At 37.1% G+C, this 16,329-nt stretch overlaps 2 protein-coding genes across 21 annotated transcripts in view; one reads left to right on the top strand and one right to left on the bottom strand.

Moving 5' to 3' along the window:
• TMEM165 (transmembrane protein 165) overlaps positions 1-1,898 on the top strand; it is a 30,775-nt gene extending 28,877 nt beyond the window's left edge. Inside the window, exons 5-6 of the mRNA XM_074347651.1 lie at positions 217-322; positions 997-1,898. Coding sequence (XP_074203752.1) covers positions 217-322; positions 997-1,073 — 183 coding nt within the window. The 3' untranslated portion in view covers positions 1,074-1,898. The remainder of the gene's footprint in view (positions 1-216; positions 323-996) is intronic.
• CLOCK (clock circadian regulator) overlaps positions 1,604-16,329 on the bottom strand; it is a 114,361-nt gene continuing 99,635 nt past the window's right edge. For all 20 annotated transcript variants that reach the window (XM_074347500.1, XM_074347564.1, XM_074347599.1 and 17 more), the window contains 2 exons: positions 13,708-14,032; positions 1,604-10,774 (listed from right to left, as the gene is read on the bottom strand). In XM_074347500.1, the coding sequence (XP_074203601.1) occupies positions 10,589-10,774; positions 13,708-14,032 (511 nt within the window). In that variant the 3' untranslated portion in view covers positions 1,604-10,588. The remainder of the gene's footprint in view (positions 10,775-13,707; positions 14,033-16,329) is intronic.

Here is a 16,329-nt window from a genome sequence, read left to right as displayed (position 1 = left end):
TTTTTCTACTTTTATCTTTAGTCTTAGGTATAACTGGAGCGTATTCCTTCAAGCAGCTATTATACTTTTCGTAAATTATACACCTGAATTTTCTTAGAACTATTTTATGCTTTTGTTGCTGTTGCTGACCTCCTTCTTCAGTGCTTGATAGTTACCTTTCTCTGGTAGCAGTTTCAGCTTTGGTTTTAGATTAATGTTGGTCATATTCGTCTCTAGGACCCCTACGGCGTAGCAGTGGGTGGAACAGTGGGACACTGCTTGTGCACCGGGCTGGCAGTAATTGGAGGAAGAATGATAGCACAAAAAATCTCTGTCAGAACTGGTAAGTTGGTTTTTTATTTTTTAACTAGAAAGAAAGTATCATTTAACTCTTAAAATTACTGAGAAAGATTAGAAAAAGGGAGTTTGTGTTTTTTGAAGCAGACTTGGTCTTTGTAATGACAGTCTCTTAGAAGTCCCTGCTGTTGCAAACAGGGACTGTTTTTCACGTGCATAGATGTTAATAAAATACAAATCATCTAAAAACATTACTGGATTCATAGTAGCTCTTTGTCAACATATTTAAGTCGGTGAAACAATCATGTGGAAATATGAGAACTCTTTAGCTTTAGAAATGTCTCTTACAAGATTGGGAATCATAGGTGATCACATTTACTGATTCTGCTGAAAATATCCTGGTAGTTCTTAGAAGATGGAATAAAAAGTCTCTTCGCTAGTCAGAAATTGTTGAAAGTTTTTGTAATTGTTTTAAGATGAATTACAGTTCTATTTTTGCGTGTCAGCACTCTCATTTTAATATAATTGTTATTAAAACTGCTGGAAAATAAACTGAGTCAACTGTTCAGAGTTGGGCATGTTAAATATTTTGCTGTGGAAATGAGGTTTAAGTGTTTCTAATTTGTTTTTAATGTTTAGTAGATTAGAAAAATAATGGGCAATGTCTTGGCTTATTTAGGGGAATTTTGCTTTATTTAACTTTTTTCTGTTCTCTTACAGTGACAATCATAGGAGGCATTGTATTTTTGGCGTTTGCATTTTCTGCACTATTTATAAGTCCTGAATCTGGTTTTTAACAAGCTATTATTGTTCATTTGTATTTAGTTTAAGATAGGCAACTTGTTATGTACATGGTGTATATTATAACTAAAAGTGATGGAAAATACTGTATTTTGTAGCATTGATTTGTGAGTTTGACCCATTTAATGAAAGTATTATGTATGTCCAAAAAAAGAAATAATCATTGATTCTATTTGCAACATGGGTTTTTAAAAGAAACCTGATATCTAAGTGTGGATTTTTCTTTTCTCCAGCATAATGATGTTTTAATATGGTCTCTATTTTTTAAAGTTTTTTTGGGCAGGGGGGAGCAGGAGACATATGGAACCATTGTGCAGTGGGGTCTGCCACTTGATTTTCTTTCAGCACCGGCCCCTTTTTAAGGAATATAAAATTTCTCCTGGATCACTGAGGTGTTTTAAGATGTTTACCTTTAAAATTTTTCATGGGGGAAAGAGTGAATTAATTTCTATCTTTTAAAACATTTTCATAAGCCAGTAAGCAGTGATTTAATCAGAAATGTTTCCAAAATCAGTTACCTTTCTCAGGTAGCAGTTTCAACTTTGGTTTTAATTAGGTTTTTTTTTTTCTTTTCTTTTTAAAGAGCAAGAGAAATGTATCACTGTTATTTATATCAATGACATGACAATAAGAATTGTTTGCCAGGTCCATTCTTCCTCTTTTTTTTAATTGGGTAGGAAACCCAATATAATAACAGTCAATATTTGACCATGTGGAATTACCAAATTAAAACAGAATACTATGAGTGTATTCATATTTTTTCTATATTGAATAAACAATGTAACATAGATACAACATAAATAAAAGTGGTATGACCAGTGCTTGTTTTTCCTTGTGTTATGCCAGTTCGTAACATCCTGATTTATCAGTCATATTAATATTTATAAATGAATTTCTAAAGTTGATTATTTTTAAAAAGTAGCCAAGCATTGTTCTAAAAGCACTGTCTTAACCCTCACACAGTTCTGAGGTAGTGGGTACTAATACAAAGTTAAAAAAGGAGTTAACTCACCCAAGGCTACCTGGTAGAGCAGGGAGTCAAACCAGGCAGTTTGGCTCTGGACCCCACAATCAGATACTTGTAAGGCTGCTTCACGTGACCAGCACAGCTTCAGTCATCACTGTCACTGAAGTGTGTTCAAACGTAACTGACTGTATTCGGTCCAAGCAGCGTAACTGCTTTCTCCCAGCCTGATTCTGTCACCATAGACAGTAACACTGCCATCAATAGCCTCTTTAAACCAGAGCAACAGTTCTGTAGAAACTCCCATGTGTGCTGTGTGTGGGGTGTAACAGACCCAGAGCAATTCAGGTGTCCTGAGCTACTGCCAAAGTCCACAACGCACAGTGACCTGCAGCTTGATGAGACTGAAGAGCCGGGTCAGTCGCCCCGCACGCAGTGCAGTGGTCGGCCTGCAGCAGTGCCTGTGTGCAAGGAGGACAGCTGCCCACCACTGGGAAGAGAGCCAATGTGGCTGTCAGGTAAAAAAGCAGTAGTTCACATATGGATGACGAAGTCATGTTTAGAAACTTTTCAGGCGTTCTCTACCATAAAAAGTGTGTTATTATAGGGGAGAAAAATACAATGTCCATGCGTCAAGATAAACACTTCAAAGAAATCTCAGGTTAAGTCCCCACATTACACCATCATGCTCAGTAGTTAAATACTCAGTACTGCTGTAGATTATTACAAACAAGTGAAAGATTAACATTATTTCTTTTCCAAGAATAGTGAAAAAGGGTAATTCTTTGTTCGAAAGTAGCTAGTACATACCATCATGGCCCACACCCGGCAGGGCGGCAGACTGGTCCCAGCACTAGCATGATAGCAAATAACAGTGTAACTCACTGAGGCACCAGTCTTGTGACAGGACAAACACTCGGAGAACTCGGCAGTGCAGACCCAAGCTACATGGTAAAAACCGCTAATACAGTTACACTCCATTGCTGAAGAGAAGAAAGGAAAGTGTCATTGTAGTGATTTTAAAATATTTAATAGTCTTTCTTTAAAATCCAAAATAATGTGATTCTTACAAGTTATGTGCCACATAAAGGAGGTGTTTTTTGTTTTTTTGAGAAATGCAGGTGATACTGGAAAACAGCACTGAGGTATTTTTTTATTTTTAAAACTGAATAAGGAAACAAAGTCTGAATCTAATCACTTTTACATTTACAAAAAAACCCCAATGCTACTGCTTGGCTCTCCTGCTATAATTTTAGGTTCTGAATACATTACAAGAGTCTACGGGAGAGAGCATTATAATTGTACCTGTAGTTTTAAAAACTACACACATCATAACCTGGAAAAATGATTATACAGCAAGAGGCCAGAGTGGAGGTAGGCTAATAACACGTTTTACCTCTTTCTCAAAGGATAGCTTTGAAAAACAAGTGTAACCAATTGTAACACCAAGTGAAAATGGCAATATTAAATTGGTAACAAAATGATCCACATTTTACACAACATTGGATTTCCAAACAGAGCTCATGAAAATCAGAGAACCTAATATAGCACCGTTGAAACCATGCATTATCCCATCGTGCTTCCGTGTAATTTAGGATCTGGGCCAAAGACAATACTTGGACACTGTCAGTCTTGTTTTTGTTAATCAGTTTGGATTTCAATTAAATGTTCGCTTTAGGAAAAATAGGTATTCTTTCAGTATCAGTTAGCCATTTATAGCTCCACCCTCGGAAGGTAGAATGACAGGCTGTATCTAATATTAATTTAAAACCAAGAACCAAGCAGTAAGGACACATCAATGTGAAGGGTAGCACACTAAGAACCACACAGAACATGAGAAAGGATGTGGTGTATGTTTTTCCAACTACCAATTGATGTTAACAATTAAAAATTTACAGAGAAAACTTTTTTTTGCACTAACTGGTTTCAATACAGCACGGATTTTTAACTTGTCTTTGGGCTTCAGTCTTTACATAGAGTGTGCAAGTGGCATGCTGAGGACCTCCCCCAGCTCACGCTGCGATAAAACAGATTTCAGAATGGTCTAAATTATAGCTCTGGCCTCTGGCTGACATCCGTAAAGGAGAACAGCATTTCCTTGCCCCCCCCCCTTTTTTGCTTGATGCTGATTGTCTAGCTATGTAATACATCAGTCTTGAAGATAATACATACAGCTTTTCCTGCATTCTAATTCTTTAGTATTGGCACAACCATTGCCAGCAGTGAACCTGCACCAGTAGAGGCCAACTCAAAACACATCATAAAACATCTTAATGTCGTTTTTAAAGCGATGTCACAGTTTGTTTCCTCAGAAATTTAAAAGCATACATTTGAAAACATCACATCTTCAATTTAACTCTCAGAGTTAAGAAACACTTTTTATATATCATTAAATCCAACTTGTGGTTGACGTGCTTTAATCACCATTCTCTAAGGGATCCCAAAAGCTAGAGTGTGCTCTGTACCTGGCCTGTGGGACTCAAGAGCTACACTAGGAGCCCGAAGGTGGAGAATTCTGTTCCAATGCAGACCAGCAAGAAGTACCCCCAAATTTCTAGGCTTCAAATGGTCAAACACTGCTTTATTGGGCAGTGCTGTGTATGGAGGTTTGATTTTACTTTGTGTTTAAAGGGCCAAGCAACATTACACTATATAAAGACAGCACACATTTTTTGAAGAGTTTGCAGTGTGTATACATTGTTCAACCTCTATGTTTAAGGACTTTAAATGGATTTTAATATGGATATGATAGCGATGGCCTTTAGATGATGTTTCAATAACATTTTTTCAAATGGGCAAAACAGAGGCAACGTGTGCCTGGGTTCTTTTCTGTCATAATGGCCTTTGGCTGTGTTGGGGAAGTTATCACATAAAAAATGCCCATAAAATAGAAAAGGCAGCAAGTGAAACTAGAAAAAGGTTGGAGCTACACGAAGCAGATTTGAAAGGAGTTACTTTTACTTTTTCTTTCTCTTAACTAAGTTGAGAGTAGGAGGGGAGCACTGGGGCGTATGGATTGGGCTCCACTGTGTCCTGAAGGGAAACAGATGACGAGGGCTAGGGACTGCACCCCGGTTAAGAAGAACCAGTCCTCTAAGGATTATGAGGCAAAACAAAACCACAATTAAATACATGACACTAAGATCACTCTGAGAAAACAGAACACAAAGATACTTAAAAATATAAATAAATACATTTAGCCATTTTTATTCAAGAAACCCAGAGAACTGCTTTCAAAGCAATTGCTTCTTTAAAAACCACTTTCTGAATTCTTCCATAAATACTTACTATTTTGATTGTCACTTAAATGCAGCACCTCAGTGTTTGCTGGTGGTGGTAATGGAATTTCACTTAATAATGTCTTTTCATAAACTATATCCTATTTCACTAAACATTTCCCTAGGAAAACCCAGGCAGCTTACAAAATATTGTTAAATACTCAAAACCAGAACCTGCAAAGTATTATTTTATTTAAGAAAAACAAGGAATGTAGTGTTAAATTATGACATGGGGAAATATGCAACAGTCACATGGAAAGAAAGTTTTAATTTTTCAATATGCACGTTTGCTTAATTTCTTGTGAGCTGTTCAATACTGTTTTAAAATCCTGAATTAATGAATTATACCAACAAAATTCATCCCCAGTGTTTCCACAGGAGATCTTAAAATAAGATCAATTTTTTTTTCCTTTTCTTCAACCAAAGTAGTCTTTCTCAGTCCTTTTTGTGCAAAAATATTACAAGAGCAATTCAAATGGAAACACTGAAATGACATGCCAACATTTCAGAGCACATTAAAAACACCCAGAATAATTCTTGAAATTATTATATTCTAAAATATTACTACCAATCACTTTTAGGTTAGTTCTATACATCTATTCACACTGATGCAATTTTCCTAGACCTCTGAAAAAAGACAGGCTCATTGGTCTCTTTTGGTGTCCACACAATAGGCAAGATAGGTTTACAATAGTGTCTACACGGAACTGGGCACCTACAATCTCTCGACTCCACCACATTCAAAACAGAAGTCAAAGTTCATTTGGCTACCTTGAAATCACTCCCATAAACCTACTATGGTTCACTGGATCTAAACATTTCTCAGAAATGTGTCATTTAAAAATTTCACCTAAGTGATGATTTGGGGATCCTTTAGAAATGGTTATTTATAAGATAATAAACTTTATCAAAATGAATAATTGCAATAAAGTGCTTATTACATTTCAAAATGATGCTTCCAGACTGTGGTGTGTTGTTTGCGAAATGTGTGCTATTCATATACAAAGGATCCCCAGGCATGAGAGTTGGGTCTTCTCACCTGTCTCAGAAAGCAGCAGCACTATGTTTTGGTAGGCTGACGGTAGGCACGTTACCCATGCGGATGAGGCTATGCTAGTGCTATGGCAAAAGGGGAGTAAATTAGAAAAGTGGGAGGCATGTGGAGGGTTCCTACTATATTCATAGTTATATACAAATATATTAAATATACTATAAAAATAGTCAACTCTTTTCCTTTGCAATTACTTCAGAAGCTCCTTTTAGAAGAACACTCACCCACCCCAAACAAAAGGCTCTTTCTCCAATCACCACTAAACCGGCAAGTGCCTTTGTGCTGTTTCTTTTCCTCCATTTAAAAATTCCGATCAGCTTATTCCTGGCTAGACTCACTCAGCAATAGTAATATCCAGTGTTTACACCTTCCAACACTGACTCCTGAGGGACTAAGAACAGGGTCACAGACATTGGAAAGGTTACAGACTTGAATGAGTTTTATACAAATGTTTGTCAACAAACTTTTGATTAGCAGAGAAATACAGGAAAAGAAAAGTAGAAATGATCAGTATCAAAGTAAAATGCTAGTTGCATCCCACTTAAAAAAAAAGTTTACCTCGATGTAGTGGAAACATTCTAAAACACACTGAGTAATATCCAGTTTAAAATAATTCTCACCTCTCTATGCAGAGCAGGAAGAGTACTATTTTGAGGGGCCGCTTTCTAAGGCTTCTTGAACAAGGGTTCATCTCCCTTCTACACGACGCTCTTTACAGAGCTGCACTGCTTCAGTGCCCTTGACTAACTGCAAGCAGACCGACTGCTTTAAGGCAATGACTGACAACTCAAGCACTTGAAGAATTCAAATAACATTTTCACTTTTCCGCACTGAGTGTTCTATAACAAACTATTCAAAGTCACCAGCATCCTTCATTACTAGTACATTCCCAAACCACAATGAAGTGACAAGGCAGAGCACAGGACTCAAATTACCCCCTCAACTTAGGACAGAGTTGGGGGACTGAACTGTAGTATTTACCTAAATGCTACCCCATATTTGCTTTTCTGCCAATATTTTCACTCAAACAACAAAGTGCTTTCGAATGTCTCAGTTCTGGTTTGACACCACTCTCAGCAGCACTTTATCAACCTTTGCAGCCCTCACCTGTGGTGGTTAGAACGGTACTGACTCACCCAGTGCCACGGCAGTCCCAGAACAGCTGATGCTTTTCCTTATCTTCAACAGTTTCTTACCTAAAAAGTGCCATCCCAAATAAAGTGTTTCTTAAGAAAAACTGAATGATCTATAAGAGTAAAGACGAGGGAAGATACGATTTTTAAGTAGCTGAAAGGTGTTCCTATTTGGTATTTTTCCATGACTTAGATTTGGGATGTTAATGAACAACTTTGGCTACGGAAATGAATGAAGAACAGGCAACTACTGCATCTTAGTCAGAATGCTCCAGTCTCCATTCATGGGGGAGGGAGCAGGGACAGCGCTGCAATCCAAGTTCAAGGAAAGCAGGAGGAAAACAAAGTTAAAGGAGCTGAGAGGCAGTTACTAGCTCTTTTGACACACTTCATTCTGACAGCAAAAGAAAAGCAGCCAGCTGCTTCTTTAAATTTAGCAATCAATTTTCCTAGGCAGGAAAAAAAATGAGCTGTGAAGAACAACAGGAATCATAAAGCATAATCTTGTCTAATTTTCTTTCCCAAATATTTGTGAGGATGGGAAACGCTTGAAGGGACTGGTGGAAGAGAATGTGAATAAACAGTCTAGATTCACTTTGTGGCTTGTCTTATGCTTTGCTCTTGTTAACCTGAGTACCCAGTACTCAGGGTTCACCATCTCTCTTTTAAAGTATGGGACTTAGAGGATAAACCTTAACATAATCTTTTGTTTGCTAAATCTGTAGCACTACATATTGCCAATAAACAAATGAGGCACAACTCAGATACATACAGAGTGGCATGGTCAGGTTAAGAAAGGCAATCTGAAAGGGGAGGAAGTACCGTTGCCATTCTCTACAACTTTGACGCTGTCTGTGAGCATGTGTGCTCAAGTCCACTCGTACTCTGACGACCATTCTTGACATTCATGAGAAAGAAATCTCTTCTGGAAGATCATTTAGCTAGAAGAGGAGCTCCTTGATATGTTAATTACTGATTGGCATCTATTGACACTTCTTTTGTAGAAGGGTAGGTACCAACTTTCTTTGGTTGTTATCTGTTTCAACATTAATTTTCTAATTTAAGTGTGGCCAGGTATGGTTTTCCACAGAAAGACGAAGTATATCCCTTAAGGATGACAGCAAGGCTAAGGACAGAAGAGTCTGAAGAACTGAATGAGAGTTCCCCTGCAAAATTTATCTAGCAACTTCTATTAGGTTATTTTCATTGTTCCAAACCTCTTCTGCTTAACAACCTCATTTCTGTCATACATTTTCCATTAAGGTCAGTTTTGATTTATTACAGCTTGCTGTTTTCCCTTTCCTCAGTGGTAATTTTTGATATTCTAATAAGGTATTTTCTCATTATTTTCCTTTGTTCTATAGTTATAAATTTAATTATTAGTACCATAAAATCTATAAAATGCTTTATGTATGCAATTTTGGTTGGAACTGAACTAACTTTAGACCATGATATTGCCAATGAAATCTTAGTTCATGTTTATAGAGCATGTGAGTCACAATATTCTAGAGCTGCAGTGAAGGCAAAGCCAATTCTGACCCCTTCTTTTTCCTTTGTAGGATTTTAAGATCATACTGAGCAAATATTTACTGGTAATTCTTAAATGACTATGTAACTTTAAGGAAAATGCTGATTTAGGAAAATAATTTTGTAAGCATATTAATAATTTTGAATGTCATTAGGATGTCAACTTTTATTTAAAAATTATTTGTAACTCTAATCTGAGAGACTCAAAGCAGTCGTCTTAGGAATTTAGGAGCATAATAATGGCACTGACAGCCACATGCTATTAAAAATGTACTAAGGTTTCAAAACTGCTACTGAAACCAGACAATGAGTTCAAGATGGTGAGTTATCACCTGAATCAAAATCAAGGCACTATGGGTTTTTTCCCCTCAAATAACCCTGAATCATTTCTGACTAAAAGAAGCATTGAAACTGTGAAGGATAATATAAAGATTCCAACAAATCCTAAAAGTTAAAATTCCCACCAGTGAGAATGTTAAAAAGTGCCTAAAATATTTTGTGTGCAAATTTTACTCCTATAACTGAAACATTCTTGAAATTACTTTCAGGCTTGCTGAAAACCGTTCATACAACTATTTCCAACTATGAACTAGATCAAAATATGTGATCAAAACTCCTAACCATCTAAAATAAAGCAGTGCAAATCCTATTTTCAAACATAATTGAAAAATAATGAAATGAGGGATATTTCTGAGTAACTTGAACATCCTGTTTCAAATAATTTAACCTGAAAAAAAAAATCCATTCCCAGCAGCACATCATACCTCACTGAACAAACTGTGACATCACAGCCAAAGTATGAACAAAAAAAGACTTGTGCCCCGGAAGAGTGAACAGAACACTATCATACTGTAAACAAAAGGAAACAGAGGATGTATTAGTTTGCACATGGCATCAGAATCTAAGGAAATGTACTCATACCTAAATAGGAGATAATGCTTTCATGCAGCATACAAAATGTTTTGCTTTCTCTCCTTTTATCCAGACATATACATAAAATTCTTTTTACAGCATCTGTACATAGAGAATTTGAACTCACACAACATTCTAAAATTAATTACTATTCCATCATTACCTGAAAAGGGAGAGGGTATGGGGAAGGGGGCCTACTGATTCTACTGGACTGTCTTCATGGCATCATTGTAAGCAAACCCCTGACGTGGCAGTGGTGTGTCCTCTGTAACACTTGAAAACAGGCATAGAACCACTAAAAGTTATCAACATTGTAAGTGCCTTTCTGATTCACTGGAGGTCATATTTCATAGCTGAGCTTCTTAACATTTGGCAATATACTCTTTTTTCCACCAAAAACTATCTGGGCAAGTAAAAACACTGTCAGAATTGGCTATGGCCCTATGACCGTCTCTTGCTCGCTGGTATTGAATGTGTTATCTGCAGTCCTAGGCAGCATTTTCCCTGCTAACTAATTCCAGGAACTAGAACACTCAACACTGCATCTCATGAAACCACTGGAACTTCCCATCCCATCCTCAGCTCATCTGAACAGCTCTTCGCGGGCCACCCCTTTCCTCCCTCGAGGACAGAGGAAGCACGCGCGCTACTGCGGCTGACCCTTGGACGGATCCGTCACACTGTCAGTCCTGTGCCGACTCCGCTGCTGCTGCTGCTGCTGCTGAGACTGGTGCTGCTGGTGATGCGGCTGAGGGAGCGCGCTCTGCTGCAGTGGAAATGCAGCAGAGAGGATGAGCTGAGCTGAAGGATTCCCATGAAGCAGCCGAGAAGTCTAAAAAAAAAAAAGGATCACACAACACCACTTTACCCCCCATTACACTTTCTACATTAAGATTTACTCAAGTTCTCCACTCTCCAGAGGGACAAAAATCTGTACAAATGTTTTGCTTTCTTATTTAAAAATAGTATTTTGGAAAATGCTTATGAGGCTTTCCCTCTTTTTGAAAGAGGGAATTTCATTTTTTGAAGAAATCTGAGGTAGTGATTTTATGGTACAGAAAGCAATCTATGTCTTGAGAAAAACCACAAATATTCTTTTACTTTATATGTCCTAAAGATGACAATTCTAAACCTAAACAGATGACACAATTTAAGCATAGCTAAGAGCACAGAAACATGAACATTCTGGGGTCAAGCAGACAATGCAAAGCTTTGTGGTTGGTTAGAGCAGCAGTTCAGTGGCCAAGAGAATGGGTCCTGAGATACACTGCCTGGGTTTCAAACTCTGGCTGCTCTGTTTACCAGATTGTGACTTGGTCAAGCTATTTACTTCCCTGGGTCTCAGTTTCTTCATTTACAAAATAAGGATAATCACAGTACCTCCCACATGAGGTTTTTATGAAAATTAAATATCAATATTATTATTTAAAAGTACCATAAAAGAGCAAAGTTAGAAACTTATGTCCCATACGTAGCAGTGTGGTGTAACAAAAACAAAACAAGATCAGAAACAGGATCTGAAGTCAGAAGCCCTGGATTTGAGTTCTGCTCTGCCACTGACTAGCGGTGTGACCTCAGGCAAGCGTCAGCTCTGAGCCTCCGTCTCTTTCACCTGATTTCTCCTGCTAGAAACACAAAGGAAACTAGTCAAAAGAAGGTGGATTTTGTAAATGACAGTCTCCTCATTTACTGACAAGCGTAACTTCAGACAGGATTCCTAGTTTTAAAATCAAACTGTGATGGGTGATTTTTGCAAACGTCTATAAAGGATGCCTGCACAAATACACAAAAGGACAGATCCTTGAAACTTACCTTTGCTAAGGACCTAGAGAAATTTTCTTTTTCTCTTTGTTACTAGGAAAAACTGTTGTAAGATGAAGACCACAAGATACTCAGGAGCCTTACAGGATTAAAACAGAGTTTTGTTTTGGAACCAGGAGTTTTATAACCAGAAAAGCCAAATTATGTATTTCTATCTATGAGTGTATTTCTAAAGGGCATTGTCTACCTTATTTCTTTCAGGGTCCCAGGTCTTTGGAATGTTTTTTAAGAAGTAGAAGAGAATGCTCATTTCCTTTAAGGGCTTTCAGTCCCTGAGAGACTCAGAAAACTGAAATCTTAAGGCAAGCCTTCTCCCTTCTGAAGCTTTTGCTTAGTTCTCATTGAATATATTTCCCCTAGATAATAGTTTATAACTTGTTATAAATTCTTATCATTAATTCCTTTATAACAATAACAAACCTAGTCATTAATGGCTGCACTATAGGCCTAAGGTCTAAAGGACTGTATGACTCTCAGAGATATTTAGGCAACTAGCCTGTTTTAGTTTCCCACATCACCAAGTTAAGAATTATGTTTGCACCAACACCAATGGTGATAAAGTAATACTGTATTTATGCTGGGTATACAGTACAATACTAAATCTTCTAATCAAACCATGTGTTGTATAACTTTAAACTGATAATGTACCTGGCACACATGGAATGGTATCCAGCACAAGTCAAGGCTTAGCCTACATTCAAGACTACTGGTTTTAGACCAGTAGGGAAAAAAAACAGATTTCCAGATGTCATAATCTGCTCCTATGTACCCCCAGTGAGGGTAGTGAGGTCTGGAAATCTGTCCTGCTCACTTCCTTGCTGACAATCCCAATCTAGGTGACTTTCTTCTGTATCCTTTAGGTAAGTAGATCCTGTCTGGTATACCTACATGAGATCTGTGTTTACATTTGGGTTAATCTGAGTGTCTATTACACTGAGCAAGACAGTGGTCATAAATGACAGCTAGTTATGTGCCTTATATTATGCTCACTGATTCACATGCACCCTTTACCCATGAGATATTAATTATTAGCATCACCATATGGTAGATGAGGGAACTAAATTTCAGCAAATTAAGGAAACTGCCAAAGGTCACACAGTATGGATGCAGCAGTGACTCAATTTCAGAGCAGACTGACTTTTGAGTCCAAGTTCTTAACTACGACATGTGCCTCCACAGTATTTCTCCTCTGATATTAATTTACAATTGAAAAGTTATTATAAAATTTAATCCAACAAAATAACTTATGATAATATCTATACTAATTATTTTTCCCCCTTTTCAGTTTTATTGGGTAGAATTATTAGTTTGCACATACACATTATATTGCATGTAAATATATATATAATATACTACACTTTTTTTTAGTTTACATATGTGTACTGAGCATTGTTTCTAAAAACAAGATTAGAGCTTTAGCTTTAATTTTAAACTTACATAGTTATCAAAGGAATAAAGCCAACCACAAAATAAGAATCAACAGAATGCAGTAATCCAATCATAAAGGACAGTCAAATGTGCTTACACATATTCAAGAAATCTATACTAATTGTTTTTAAAATCCCTTTTGATACCTCTGCCCTGTAGAGAGCACAGCCTGCTGAGCTGCTAGAGAAAGGAAGAGAAGAAAGGTGAATTCCAGAAACTCTAGCCAGAGAGAGCTCTACATAACCTGCCTTGATGTGGGCAGGAAGCAGCCACTTTTTTCATCCAGTAGTTCAGATAACTGAGTACGTCCATGGCAGGGTTAAAAGTCTTCCAAACACAGAACAAGGGAAGAAAAAACAGCCAAATGGCACAAGCTTTCTGTCTTTATAGAAATTTAACTTGTACAATAAGCTTTTATGGATTTTTCAGATCATTTACACAGCTGTTCATTTAATCCCTAATTTCATTTTGTAAAAGTAAACGGGCCTGGGACAGCATCCCCCCGGGGAGAATTACCTGTAAAAACTGCTGCGGTGGTTGAGTCAGGTGAGCCTGAGATGGTTGCTGGACAGGAGGGAGCTGCTGCTCCTGGGAGCCCTGCTGCTGCTGCTGCTGCTGCTGCTGCTGCTGCTGCTGCTGCTGCTGCTGCTGCTGCTGCTGCTGCTGCTGCTGCTGCTGCTGCTGCGTGACTGACAAGCTCTGTGACTGCTGCTGCTGTGCAGCAAACGTAGGGTAGGCAGTCACCACCTGACCCATGAGCATAGCACTGGGTACCATGACCGCCCCACAAGCAACAGGAGCAGTTACTAATTTGGTCACAAGCTGCTGACCTTGAGAAAATCTGTCAAGAGGAAAGAGAGAGAAGGGGAGTCAGGAGTACAGAAGGTATACGTTATAAAAGGAAGTGGGCTGAATATTCTCTTAGGTGATCCCCATGATACCATCAATTTAGTTTTTTAAAAGCTGTAAGTTCCAGTTTTCTTAAGATCCCCTTAATGTTTTTCAAGATTCCAATGTTTTTAAAGATCCCCTTTGGGATACCAGTAAAACAAAAATGTATATAGCAAAATGAAACAATCACAAACAAAAATATAAACACTTTTTTAGATATTCACATGCAAAAGAATGAGATTTGACCTTTACACCATATACAAAAATTAACTCAAAATGGACTAAAGACTTGAACATAAACATTAAAATGATGAAACTCTTAGAAGAAAACATAAAGAAAAAGTTTCATGACAATGGACTGGGCAATGATTTCTTAGATATGACACTAAAAGCACAGGCAATAAAAGAAAAAGTTGATAAATTAGACATCAAAATTAAAAATTTTGTGTATCAAAGGACAATATCAACACAGTGGAAGGGCAACCCACAGAAGAAAACATTTGCAAATCATATCTGATAAGAGGTTAATAACCAGAAAATATAAAGCAATCTTACAACTCAGCAACAAACAAATAATCTGATTTTAAAAACAGCCACAGGTCTTGAACGCCATTTCTTCAAGGAAGATATACAAATGGTCAATAAGCACATGAAAAGATGCTCAACATCACTAACCATTAGGGAAATGCAAATTAAAAACACTATGTTATGCCACTTTACACCCATTAGGATGGCTATTATCAAACAAATAGAAAGTAGCCCTGTTGACAAGGATGTGGAGAAATCAGAATCTTTATGCACTGCTGGTGGGAATGTAAAGTAGTTCACCCACTATGGAAAACAGTAATGGTGGTTTCTCAAAAGAATTAAAAATACACTACCATATGATCCAGCAATTCCACTTCTGGGTATGTACTCAAAAGAACTGAAAGCAGGGACTCAAATAGATATTTGTATACCCATGTTCATTCACAATAGCCAAAAGATGGATGCAACGCAGGTATCCATCAAAAGATGAATGGGTCGATAAAATGTGGTATATACACACGATGGAATATTATATAGCCTTAAAAATGAATGAAATTCTGACACACATTACAACAGGGATGAACCCTGTGGACATTACAAGTGAAATAAGCCAGTCAGAAAAGGCATACATTGTATGAGTCCATTTATATGAGGTATCCAGAGTAGTCAAATTCATGGACTTATGTGCTTAGAAAGCAGAATGGTGGTTTACAGGAGCTAAGGGGAGGAGAAATGGGGGAGTTATTGTTTGATGGGTACAGATTTTCAGTTTGGGAAGAAGAAAAAAGTTCTGGAGATTGACAGCAGTGATCATCACAACGGTGTGAATGTACTTATGCCAATGAACAGCCATGTGAAAATGGTTAACACTGTAAATATGTATACTTCATCACAATAAAACAATTTTTAAACCTGTTAAAAATACCAACTTTTTTCTTTTTATAAAATTTCTAGATACTTGGGAGTCAGATATATTGCTAATTAAAATAAACTTAAAGCTGTCACAGAATTTAAAAAACTCTAGGTTTATAGAAGATATTTACAATGCAAGTTGTATCTTATAATTCAAAACAAAATGACATTCTAACAGTACATAAAACTACTCTCAATTTACAAATTTATTAACAACATAGTACACATTGTGTTAGAATTCACTAATACTGCCTCTCACCCACCTTTCTTCTTCCATATTCTTTAATAAAAGAACAACAACAAAAAAATGATGCCTCTTCAGGGAATAATATTAATTCTATCTGCCATTTCTGTGAGACAAAGTTAGTTTCTAACATTGGCCATTACAGTGAGAAAATTGAGATATGACATTACTGTAGACTTAGCATGACACAACGACAATCACAAACTGTTTAAACGTACCTAACTGTATTAGACTGAGCACAGGCATATACTTTATTATTTATATGTTCCACAAAACAAATCTATTTTGAATCCATGCCAAATTTTGAAAATAAAATACTGTATTTTTATATACTTCAGGGCCAAATGTATTATTTAATGCAAAAATCTATATAAAAGAATAAAAAATGCGCATATAAAGAAAGCCCAAAGAAATAAGTAACATTTACAATATGGCTTAGTCACAGAAGTGCTAAGTACTAATTTCTTTGTAATCTGGAAAGAGATTAATGTCTGAATTGCCCAACTGCCCACTGGTAAACTGTAATGAGAGTACTTCATTCATTTCTGGCACCAAAAGACATT

The sequence above is a fragment of the Camelus bactrianus genome, chromosome 2 (genome assembly GCF_048773025.1).
Source record: "Camelus bactrianus isolate YW-2024 breed Bactrian camel chromosome 2, ASM4877302v1, whole genome shotgun sequence".
NCBI classification, from domain to species: domain Eukaryota; kingdom Metazoa; phylum Chordata; class Mammalia; order Artiodactyla; family Camelidae; genus Camelus; species Camelus bactrianus.
The sequence above is the reverse complement of the archived record's forward strand: the minus strand, read 5'-3'. Positions and strand labels throughout refer to the sequence as shown.